At 39.9% G+C, this 11,842-nt stretch overlaps 2 protein-coding genes across 2 annotated transcripts; both read left to right on the forward strand.

Moving 5' to 3' along the window:
• The first annotated feature begins 1,121 nt into the window (after positions 1-1,121).
• LOC120738766 (cytochrome P450 2J6-like) lies at positions 1,122-6,504 on the forward strand. The gene is made up of 9 exons (XM_040040204.1): positions 1,122-1,349; positions 2,301-2,466; positions 2,554-2,706; positions 2,799-2,959; positions 3,107-3,283; positions 3,378-3,516; positions 5,592-5,779; positions 5,874-6,015; positions 6,121-6,504. The coding sequence occupies exons 1-9, from the start codon at positions 1,164-1,166 to the stop codon at positions 6,294-6,296; spliced, it is 1,488 nt and encodes a 495-aa protein (XP_039896138.1). The 5' UTR covers positions 1,122-1,163; the 3' UTR covers positions 6,297-6,504.
• A 250-nt stretch (positions 6,505-6,754) lies between these two features.
• Positions 6,755-11,536, forward strand: LOC120738769 (cytochrome P450 2J2-like). The gene is made up of 8 exons (XM_040040206.1): positions 6,755-7,345; positions 7,657-7,822; positions 7,934-8,086; positions 8,159-8,319; positions 8,408-8,581; positions 8,676-8,817; positions 8,926-9,113; positions 9,697-11,536. Exons 1-8 carry the CDS (start codon positions 7,148-7,150, stop codon positions 9,853-9,855), a joined length of 1,341 nt encoding a protein of 446 aa, XP_039896140.1. The 5' UTR covers positions 6,755-7,147; the 3' UTR covers positions 9,856-11,536.
• Positions 11,537-11,842: the final 306 nt, after the last annotated feature.

Consider the following 11,842-nt stretch of genomic DNA (forward strand, 5'->3'; position numbering starts at 1 on the left):
ATGACTCTAGGATGGTCCATATGGGTTCTAGTAAGATGCAAATAAAACTATTTTGTATGACCACATTCAAGCATAAAGCCACAAGTAAGAGTTTTTGTACACATTCAAGTAAATTACTGAGACACAGTGTGATTCAGATGACTGATGCAGATCAGTGGTTATTGTTCCAGTGAAAGTGCGTTCTTATAGAGAATATTGTGAGTTAAACCAGCAAAACAACTTCCTTATTTCCTCCCCTAACAGTTCAATTCAGTTACATTTAATTTTATTTATACTGCGCCAAATCAGACAACAGTCACCTCAAGTTTTAAACTTAAACTCGAAAGAAAGGATACCTGCCTCCCAAATCCAAACTGTGTGTTGGTTCCACAGAACAGGGGCCTGAAAACTGAAGGCTCTGCCTCTTATTCTACTTTTAAATACCCTAGGAACCACAAGTAATGACAACTCTGCATAATTACACAACTGTACATAATAGACCAAATTCAATCAGTTAATCAGACCACATACATATTCCACACTGAAAACTTCTTAGCTTTACAATAAAGACACCTTATGAAACACATCTGATTTTGCAAAAGTGTTCATTCATATAACTGACTGTTTCAATTTACAAAGTTAAATTCTTATATATATATATAGATGAATAAAGATGAATAAAGTTTTTGTGAAAATGACTACTGAGTCCAGTGCATCTCTGGAGGCCCCAGGAATGAAAGGAACCGGGGTAAAACTGATTTCCCAACAATAGATATATATATATATACATGAAACTGCAGAATCAATCTCTTAGATTATGTTTTTTCATCAGTGCGTTACATGTACAATAACAATAAGGGGATATTCTATTCTGTTCTATTCTATGAGGTGAAAGGTTCATTCATTGACTTTGAATAGATTTCATCATGCAGACACAAGGGAATGCTGTGCTCTTTAAACACAGGCTGTTGTGAAAGCGCTGTATCACCATCACCTTTAGACTCAGATAATTATGAGCCTTTTCTTGACTCGTCTGACCTGAACTTCTGGCTAACAAACCCCCCTAACCCCCCTAACCCCCCCCCCCCCCCCCCCCCAAGCGTGACAGGCTTACAAAACCACTGCTTTGTGCCTGGAAAAGACAGATTACAGACTTTCAGCTGCTGCTGTCTCTCTCTTTAACTATGTGGTTTTCCAGCTTTTTGCTGAGCACTGAGGGGGTTTTACTCTCTATTTTTTTCTTCCTTCTGATCACATACCACCTCAAAAACAGGAATCCAAGGAATTTTCCACCAGGACCATTTGCTTTACCCTTTATTGGGAATTTCCAGATTGTGGACAAGAAGCACCCATATATTTATTTTACCAAGGTAAACTTGTCAAGTCATACTTGTATTATGTTAAGTGGATTCTAAGTATTGAGTGTCATTGAGTGTTTATAGTACTGCTTTGTTTATTTGGACATATTGTTGTGTGCTGGTGTGTCTACATGCTCTACTTTCAAGACAGAAACTGAGATGTTCATGTTACACTCACAAATAATTCTTATTTCTACTTAAACACAGGGAGGAGAGAATACTTCAGAAACAAGTCCATTGTTGTGGAAATTTATTAACAAAGCCTGCAGACACGATGAGCAGTTAAAACCCAACACTTTATTTCCCATGCATGAGGAGAGACGTCAGTCAGGGGGCACTGAAAGTCGTCTCTGACAATGAACAGTTCAGGTCCCTTTTAAACACAATCACAGAGCAAAAGGCTTTTACAGTTGCAGTTCACACCTTGGCTCTAAACAGAAAAACTCTCTATCACCTGCGTGAATCTCCCCCACTCTGGGGTCAAAGTCTTCCTGTGTGAGCTTCCGTCTCCTGGGAGGCATTCACCAGTTTCTCACCGTCTGTTTCCCAGCGTGAATGAGGTGTGAACCAGACATACTAAACGAAGTAACATGAAGGCCTTTCATCAAGACAATACAATAAAGGACAATACGCTAAAGAGAAATCCCACAACACCATGCACACTGCTTGTGGTCTACGTTCATGAACTTTAGAAAAACTTTTTAAAAATCTTTATTAATGTTGCTGTGTGGTACAGCCCATCCAAGAAGTTTCTCCTCCTTTTTTGAAGACGAAAATGTATTTTTTGTTTATCACTCTTAACAATGAGAAAACAAAAGTTGATGTGATTTGATTTGGATTTTGAATATTTACATTTGTTAGTCAAACTGTGAGTGTGGATTTCTGGCTTCTGAGCAGAGCAGTTTACACATATAACACCAAACATATTTATTTCATCCTTTGTGTTTGTTGTGTTTTTTGTAGCTGGCTGAAGTCTATGGGAACGTGTTCAGTTTCTGCTTCGGCAGCAATAAAATGGTAATGATCTCTGGATACAAGATGGTAAAAGAGGCTCTGGTGACGCAAGCTGACAACTTTGTGGATCGACCATACAGAGCCCTGGCTGACAGGTTTTACTCGGGACCCACAGGTTAAGAAATGGTTCTCTGTTTCATGTCATTCAGCGCAGGAATTGTTTCCCAGTTATTAACTGCCAAATCTGCATGTTTGTATTTAGAGGGTCTGTTCATGAGCAACGGTGGAAAATGGAAGGCACAGAGACGCTTTGCTTTGTCTACATTACGAGACTTCGGCCTGGGGAAAAAACGCATGGAACAGTGTATCTGTGAGGAGATCCGATACCTGCAGGAGGAGATAGAGCAGGAGAAAGGTGCTTTACATTAAGTGGAACATAAGCTCACAATCCTGCACAAGGGAGCAAAAGGTTACCTGTAACAATTGTCTCTTCTTCTTCTTCTTCAGGTAAACTTTTCAGTGCAGCAGGTCTCTTCAACAATGCTGTGTCTAATATAGTTTGCCAGCTGGTGATGGGGAAAAGATATGATTACAGTGACCACAACTTCCAGCTCATGCTGAAGTATCAGTCTGAGAGTCTTCAGTTGGAGGGCTCCATATGGGGTCAGGTAAGTCAAAAACAATTTACTTCTTCCAGAGTATGACAAAAGCATGCATGCTGTGCTTTTTCTCTGACAGATTTCCCCTCTGTAAATACTAGGCCGTTGCTATAATGCTTTGAATAAAACTGTCTCTTATTATTTGTTATTAACAAGCTCTATGAATCATTCCCTGGAGTGATGAAGCATTTGCCAGGTCCTCATAACAAAATGTTCAGCTATTTCGACATAGTCAAAGATTTCATCGCTCAGGAGATAAAGAGCCACAAGGAGGACCTGGACCCCAACAATCCCCGAGACTACATCGATGCTTTCCTTATCAAGATGGAGAATGTATGTGGACACTGCATTGCACAAACTGAACTGTAAAAATGAACCATTTTCTAATATTAATTGACAAATGTGGCTTTTCAATATCTCTGTGCAGCTCAATGAATCTGACCTGGGCTTCACTGAGACCAACCTGGTTTTGTGCTCTACTGATCTTTTCCTGGCTGGAACAGAAACAAGTGCCACTACTTTGCTGTGGGCTCTGGTTTTCTTGATCAGACATCCTGATGTCCAGGGTGGGTGGCTTATAAGCCCTTATATGGAGCTTTAAAATAGCCAAAACACCAAATGTGAGATTATTTACTTTTGACAAATCATAACATCAGCCAAAACAAGCCACTGTTCATTTTACAGGTGTTTAATACAAACAACCGGACAAGTTCAAATTGAGTGCAGAAATGTGTATTGCTCCCAGGAGTAACTGTTCACAATGAAAAACACAGTTCACCTTGTACTGTTAATGTCCTCTCCATGTGGTTTTAGTCTGCAGGCTCCAAGTAGCTCTGCAACATCTCCATAGGTTCATCTATCCATCTTCTAGCAACTTGTAGTGTGTACAGGATGTTGTTTAAAAGAGGCACCTACATCAGTATCAAGTAGGACCAAATTCTGATCTCATCTGATAAGGATGGGAAATGCAATGGCCCTGCATGCATTAGCAGCATTTGCACACAGCAGATCAAGAACTGTCTTCAGAAAAAAATCATAAACACACTAAAATACTGGATTAGCCGTGACGTGAGTCATGTCGCAATGGATCAGATGATTGTAAATGTGAACAGTAACAACAATAACAGGAACTAGTATGGATGCAATCCAGCAGCTATCAATTCAATATCTGGACCAAAGACAGACAAACAGTTCTTCACACAAACATGCTGACGATTGCACCACTTTTTGTTCACCAACAGTGCATTTACTTCACCGTTCTTCTTGCCACTCAGATTGCACCCAAAATGTTCTGCAGGGGCTGTTGTACTGCCAACTGGGAAGGTGTGAGTTCATTAAGGAGAGAACTGGACTTGATTTATTGAGACAGAGAAATTAATCATTTTATATTTGGTGATTGAACTCAGATGACCCATCATGGCAGGCAGAACAGAATCCTGGTTTTGATAGGAGTTAGGACAGAGTCTACCTCAGAGTGACTCAGGTCAGGTGGAGGTATGGAGTCTGAAATGGAGAATAACAGAAGAGTACAGAGCTTTAAAGCACACAGAGTGGATGATGATTGGCTCAATGAAGGCAGCGAGAATATGATTGAACTTGAATAATGATGTCAGTATTGATTTGGACAATGTAAAAACTGGAAGTGATGTGAAGCATGTACTAGCAGGCAAAGTTAAATAGAGTTAAATGATTAAACAATTATCACTCCTTTTTAACCAATGCATGAGGTTCATTTAAGTTCAATAATCATAATCTCAGTATCCTCATGGTGCTTTATTTTCGAAAAAAAAAAAAGGACAAACAATAATAGAGAGAAAACCCCAATAATCAGATGACCCCTTATGAATAAGCACTGTTAACGGGAAGAACCAGAATTGGAGAGGGGCAGCCATCTATTGGGCAGAGGAGAGAGAGATGGGACAAAATACTTCTAACGCTAACAACTAATAACACATTTTGTTTTCTGTTCTCATGCTGACCTCCCATAAGGAGTCCAGCATGACTAGAGGTCTCTTTATTCCCCTCCTCCACTTGCCCATTGTTTTTTCCATATTACTACCCGTCTCCGACCTGTCTACCCACGTCATATCTTTGCTATGTATGTATGGTCGGGGGGGGGGGGTCCAATTTCACTGCAGGTGTAAACATTGCATGTGACAAATAAAAGGCTTGATTGACATTTCAGACAAGTTTTTATGAAGCACATAGACATAGCACTAAATTCTGAATCACTGCACTAAGCTCATCCTTTTTTTATTGCCCAAGAACCTCACACTCTCAGCGATTACAGCTGGAGCAGAGTTTATATCTTTGTGTTTGGTTGCTTAGCTCCAGCTCAGCAGCCCTGTTGTCTCCCCCTTTGTCTCTGAGGAACAGAATGTGTTCCATTCATTATTATGAGTGTCCTCACCACCAACAGTTTGTCCCGTGTGTAAAGTGGCTCTCTAGTGGCAAAAGAAAACATCATGAGCAAGAAAAACAAAGGTGTACAAAATAACCATGATATTACAAATAAAGAATAACAACAAAGAGTAAGTTACTCAGACCAAAAAAGCACAGACTGAGACTCATAATTGTGCTATGGTAACAGACAGGTGTTGAAATATGGCTTCTTCTGAACTCTATTAATTCTCTTTCACAGAGAAAGTCCAGGCAGAGATAGATAACGTGATTGGACAAACCCGCCAGCCTTCCATGGCTGACAGACCAAATCTGCCCTACACCGATGCCGTCATGCACGAGAGTCAGAGGATGGGAAATATTGTTCCTCTCAATGCACTCAGAGTTGCTGCCAAGGATACAACCCTGGATGGTTACCACATACCCAAGGTACATGTAGTATACATTTTAAGCTTCACATGTTTGTTCTGTCAGGTGTTGTTGTTGAAGTGTATCTTGTTGTTATCTTGTGGGTTTTTTCTAGGGTACCTGTGTGTTGCCTGTACTCACCTCTGTGCTGTTTGACAAGACTGAATGGGAGACTCCAGACACCTTCAACCCAGGACACTTCCTGGATGCTGATGGGAAGTTTGTGAAGAGAGAAGCATTCCTACCTTTCTCTGCAGGTAAAACCCACAATGAGTGTTTTGTTTTAGCACAACCTGAACAAGAAAAAAAACATCATTCACGGGTTGTAAACCTGCACGTGTATGTGTTTGCAAATTTGTCAGGGAAGCGTGTGTGTCTTGGTGAAAGCCTCGCCAAGATGGAGCTGTTCCTGTTTTTTGTCGGCTTGCTGCAGAAGTTCACTTTCTCTGTTCCTGATGGAGTGGAGCTGAGTACAGAGGGAGTTTCTGGAATTGTACGCGTGCCTGAACCCTTCAAGGTTCACGCCAAGGCTCGATAAATCTCACTGAGCCATTTAACCAACGACTAAGAGTCAAGACTGAGAAAAAGTATTTTAATGAAGGATGGATTTTTTTTTAATTTTAATATCTTCATTTCATTGCTGTATCACTGCTGCCTGCAAAGATTACCTGATTTTCTTTACATGTGCATCTGAATCACTATATTGTGTTTTAATTCAAGGATATTCCATCATTAAATTGCAATAACGACAAATTGTAATGTACACTTTTAGTAATAAAATGTATTCATAACTAGTTGTTTGCCAATCTGTGTCGCACACCTGATTTAATTCACTGGTTACACAAGAAACCGTATATGCAAAGCCACAACTACATATTCAACTAGCTTCTTTTCCCATTTTAACATTTGGTTTTTTCACAAGCCAGTGCTCCTCTAGTCTGCATGTCAAAGTATTGTTGTGTGTATGCATACACGTGAATGCTAGACAAAGTGCTCAGGTTTATAATCAAAGTGCTTTGTGAATGAGGCTGGTAGTAGATAGCGCTTTAAATGCTCAGCTATACTTAATATGTAAGCACCAGTACATTTAACTATTTGTGTTACTATTCAAGTTTTTTTTCTCCCTTATATCAGTTTACTGAAAACCGTTCACGTATGTATGTAAAGATTTCACATCAACAATGTGAACATAAAACAAAAATGTTTGTGCTACTTTTTAGTAGAATCTGTAATAATTGAGGCCTGACCCAGTATCAGACAAACTTTCACACACACACACAGATCATTATATATACCCAAGCTGTGAGTCAGCAGTGTACCAGCCCATCTCTAAATAGGAAGGGATCCTGGAGCTGAGGTCCTGATCACTTAGTTTTACTCTGCTTCACAATGCAGCTGCGTGATTTGTTTCTTTGTCTTGATATAAAGGAGCAGCTGCTTATTATTTTTGCCGGCCTCCTTGTGGTATATTTTCATTTTCGTAAGGATAAGGATCCACCGGGCTTTCCTCCAGGCCCTCCAGCTCTACCTATTTTAGGAAACATCTTCAACATTGATGCCAAACAGCCTCATATTTACCTAACCAAGGTAAGCTGACATCATCGTGGCATTTACACATGTCTTAAAAGTCCACTTGGGCAACCTCAGGACTTCCACTGACACTGACGCTCTTTAGTTAAACTTTTTATCTGAAGTAGAATCACTGCTTGAATAGTTTAAAGAGAACATTAATAATAAAGTTAACAAAATGTTCATGTTTCACTCTGGAAAAATAATAAAACAATACCAAATACCTTGCAGATACTAAGTTATAGTGTTAACAACAGGTTGTGCTATGCATCTTATCAGAATCACATGCTAGACAACAGGCCACTTATTGTCTGCTGCTGCATCCACAGCTTGCTGATTTTTATGGGAATGTGTTCTGCATACGTCTGGGAAGACACAAAACAGTGTTTGTGTCCGGGTGGAAGATGGTGAAGGAAGCTTTAGTAACACAAGCGGACAACTTTGTGGACCGGCCTTACAGCCCGATGGTGACCAGAATTTATTCAGGGAACTCAGGTGAATCACAAAAAAAAAAAAAAAATACACAAATGCAATACTTCAGCAACAAAGCAGTCAGGTCAACCTCTGAGCCACACCTCAGTAATTTTTGCTTTCTTTTCCTTTCAGCGGGTCTTTTCTTCAGTAATGGGAAGGTGTGGAGGAGACAGCGACGTTTTGCCATGACTACTTTACGCACCTTTGGTTTAGCTAAGGAGTCGACAGAGCAGAGTATTTGTGATGAAAGTCAACATCTGAAGGACGCGATGGAAAAGGAGAAAGGTCAAGAGACAGCAATGAGTGAAAGCAAAACACACACAGTGTACTGTGACTAAACGCATTTCCTGTCTTCAGGTGAGCCATTCGACCCAGTGCCGTTCTTAAACAATGCTGTCTCCAACATCATCTGCAAGATAGTGTTTGGGAGACGATTTGACTACAGTGACCACAACTTCCAGATCATGCTGAGCAATCTGACTGAAATGGCCTATCTGGAAGGTTCCATATGGGCTCTAGTAAGACACAGTGGAATTTTTTTCTTCCTGAAAATATTGAAAGGTAACCCACCACTGAATACATTTTTTCAATTTCCTCCCCTAACAGCTATATGATGCATTCCCAGGACTGATGAAACACCTGCCGGGGCCTCACAATCGCATCTTTAGCAGCTCCAAATCTTTGGTGGCATCTATCAGGGAAGAGATCGAGAAACATAAGTTAGATCTGGACCCCAACAACCCGAGAGATTACATTGACAGCTTCCTCGTAAAGGAGAAAGTATGCTGTTTACGTTCAACCAAAATAATAATAACAGTAATAAATAAAATCTGTTCATTAACTTGTATTTTTGATACCTTGCTTTGCTCGCTAGCACAACAGAAACAGTCATTTGGGCTTTGAGGAAGAAAACCTGGTTCTGTGCTGTCTGGACTTGTTCCTGGCTGGCAGTGAAACCACTTCAAAGACTTTGCAGTGGGGACTCATCTATCTCATCATGAACCCTCAGATCCAGTGTAAGTTCAGAACAAAACTAGTTTTTAATACCATCCAGGTCAGAGATCAAAATAATTATATGACACAGATACCTGTTAATTAACAAGTTAATATAATTTGACTCCTAGGTAAAGTCCAGGAAGAGATAGACAGAGTGATCGGACAGACCCGTCAGCCCACCATGGCAGACAAACCCAACCTGCCTTACACTGATGCTGTCATCCACGAGATCCAGAGGATGGGAAACATCGTTCCACTCAATGGACTCAGGATGGCCGCCAAGGACACAATCCTGGGTGGTTACTTCATACCCAAGGTGCATCTGGTCTGCTCATAGAACACAGCAGCTTAAGCCCCCTACATAAGATTAAAAATTGCTTAGTTCAAGTTCTTGCGTTGGTTTCATCCAGGTAAACCATCACGTTGGGGACCAAAAACAAGGTTTGCATTTGCCAAAAATAATTTCGCTTTTTACAAAAATACTTTTCTATTTCCAAAATAAACAATGACTGAGATTTCTATTTTTCCACTAGCCACACTGCAACTTAAAACTGACTGTTGCTTTCAAATGCATTGCAGATGCCAAAATGGGAAAACATTTTTTTCTGAAAGAGAGCAAGGTTGCTAATAATGATACATGCTAAATATATAGCCTATACCTTAACAAAACAGTATGTGTCGTTTCCCAGATTATAACCCCCTTAACAGTGTTAGCACTGAGCAAGTGTTTACTGTCAACAAGCCCTTGCATGAGATTTTAGGCAGGGTTCTTTGTCCTTTTTTTCAAGATAAAATAGTCTTTTTTTTGTCTTATATTTGTTCTTACAAACATTGCCTAGCTGTATAAACCAGCACTTTGAATACCATCTTTGAATGTGACTGCTGCCGTCTATGTGCAGGGGACCTCTGTGATGCCTAACCTGACTTCAGTGCTGTTTGATAAGAATAAATGGGAGACTCCAGACACCTTTAATCCTGAACATTTCCTAGATAGCGAGGGCAAGTTTGTGAGGAGGGGAGCATTTTTACCTTTCTCTGCAGGTAATTTTAACATATAAACTGTAATTATGATATTGGTTAGATGGGGTGATAACCAGAGTCACCTTCATTTCCCAGGAAGGCGTGCGTGTCTCGGTGAGGGGCTGGCAAGGATGGAACTCTTCCTGTTTTTTGTCAGTTTGTTTCAGAAGTTTAATTTTTCCACTCTGGATGGAGTCAAGCTGAGTACAGAAGGAGTCACCGGAGCCACTCGCACACCCTACCCTTTTAAGGTGTACGCTAAGCCGCGCTGAACCATCCCCAACGAATCAACAGAAAAAGCAAATATGAATATTGTTGTGTTGCTGTGAGATGGAGACTATGCCTTTTTCTATATTATTATTATTTATCGTATACTGAGTTTTGACTACAGACTGTACATAAAAGATAGACCTCACACTGGCTAACAAAGTGCATTGTAAAGCCTTAAGCTGGCATCTTCACTATTTTTGTGACTCGAATGTGATGTAATAAGCAAGAGGCAGCGCTAACTTTGAAACTGAAACTTTTCTTTAAAGGAGAATATGTCCAGCAGGGGGTAGCTCAAATCTGCTGCAACATTTTCTGATTGTTGCCATGGCTGTTTGCACTGGAATACTCCCTAATGTGTGCACACACACACACACACACACAGCTACATGCACGTGCCCAGTTGAACCACAGTATTATTTTGTAAGGCTATATAAGATGGCACGTGTGCAGACATTAGTCAACTATGCTGCTTGTTGCTATACCTTTTATGTTTTCCACAAAAGTGCCAATAACTGTTTCCAAATGTTTTTTAGTCAGTGCTGGATGTGTGGAAGCTACGAACAAACTGATATACTAGACTACAACTGCTGTTTTTTTAATTACAGTTGTTTTGCTGTGGTGACTAATTCTATTTACATAAATAAAGGTTAGGATGAATTTGATATGCAGATTAGCTTTAAATGAGACACACAGTTGTGTGTTACGTGACCCTTAAGTGTGAGTTTTAAATTGCATTCTGTTGTTTAATTTGCTTGTGAAAATTATCAATCAAGTTTGATATTTATATTGTTATTGCACCAACATTTCCTTTAAGGTAAACAGGTTCAAAGTCATCAAAATATTTATCTTCCTAAATTTAAATAATGCAACTTCTGCATCACCAATTGTATTTTTATTTTGTTTTTACAGTTTATTCAAAATATCCGAGGCCTACATTTCAGAGACATGTACAGTTATTACCCCAAAACCGAGGAGGTCGTTTCAACAATCAGTTGAAATGTATTATTCACAATTAAAATGCTCCGGTACTTATCCAACTAGTTCAAAAACTACAAACATTCAAGTTTTAAAATGTATAATATAGTACATAAAAAACTAAAGTAAAAATAGAGCAACAAACTAAAAGCATTTCTATTCACAGAGTTCTTAACTGATCTGAATAGGAAAATTAGCAACCAAAGCAGAAAATTATAAGCGTGATGCAAAGTCGTCTCTTGATTGCAGACATTGACCATGATGTGCCCTCACACATTATGTAATATCAACACCCAACTCAAAAATAGAGACTAACTCTAAAGTGCCATCCAAACACCCTGGACTTCATTAATATTCCATGCTCCATCATCCATGCTCATTTCCCGGTAAAGGAGTCCTGCTGATGTTTACTTGAGGCTCAGGTGTGAAATGTATGGTTTTCAGGGTTTTTATCGGTTTTTAGCGTTATTTTGTTATCGTTTTTATCGTTAACTCGGTTTTTCTGGGTCTTTTCACGTGTGTTATGAATAAATCTTTTTTCGGTACCGGTACTAGTTTTATTTTGTTGTATTTATCCGCGACACGGTGGCACGGTGGCTAGCACCGTTGCCGAACAGCAAGAAGGTCCTGAGTTCAATTCCAACATCAGGCCAACATCGGGGTCTTTCTGTGTGGAGTTTGCATGTTCTCCCCGTGTTTGCGTGGGTTCCCTCCGGGTACTCCGACTTCCTCCCACTGTCCAAAGACATGCAGCTTGTGGGGATAGGTTAATTGGATAAC

Source organism: Simochromis diagramma, unplaced genomic scaffold, assembly GCF_900408965.1.
Source record: "Simochromis diagramma unplaced genomic scaffold, fSimDia1.1 OVJJ01000026.1, whole genome shotgun sequence".
Taxonomy (NCBI): domain Eukaryota; kingdom Metazoa; phylum Chordata; class Actinopteri; order Cichliformes; family Cichlidae; genus Simochromis; species Simochromis diagramma.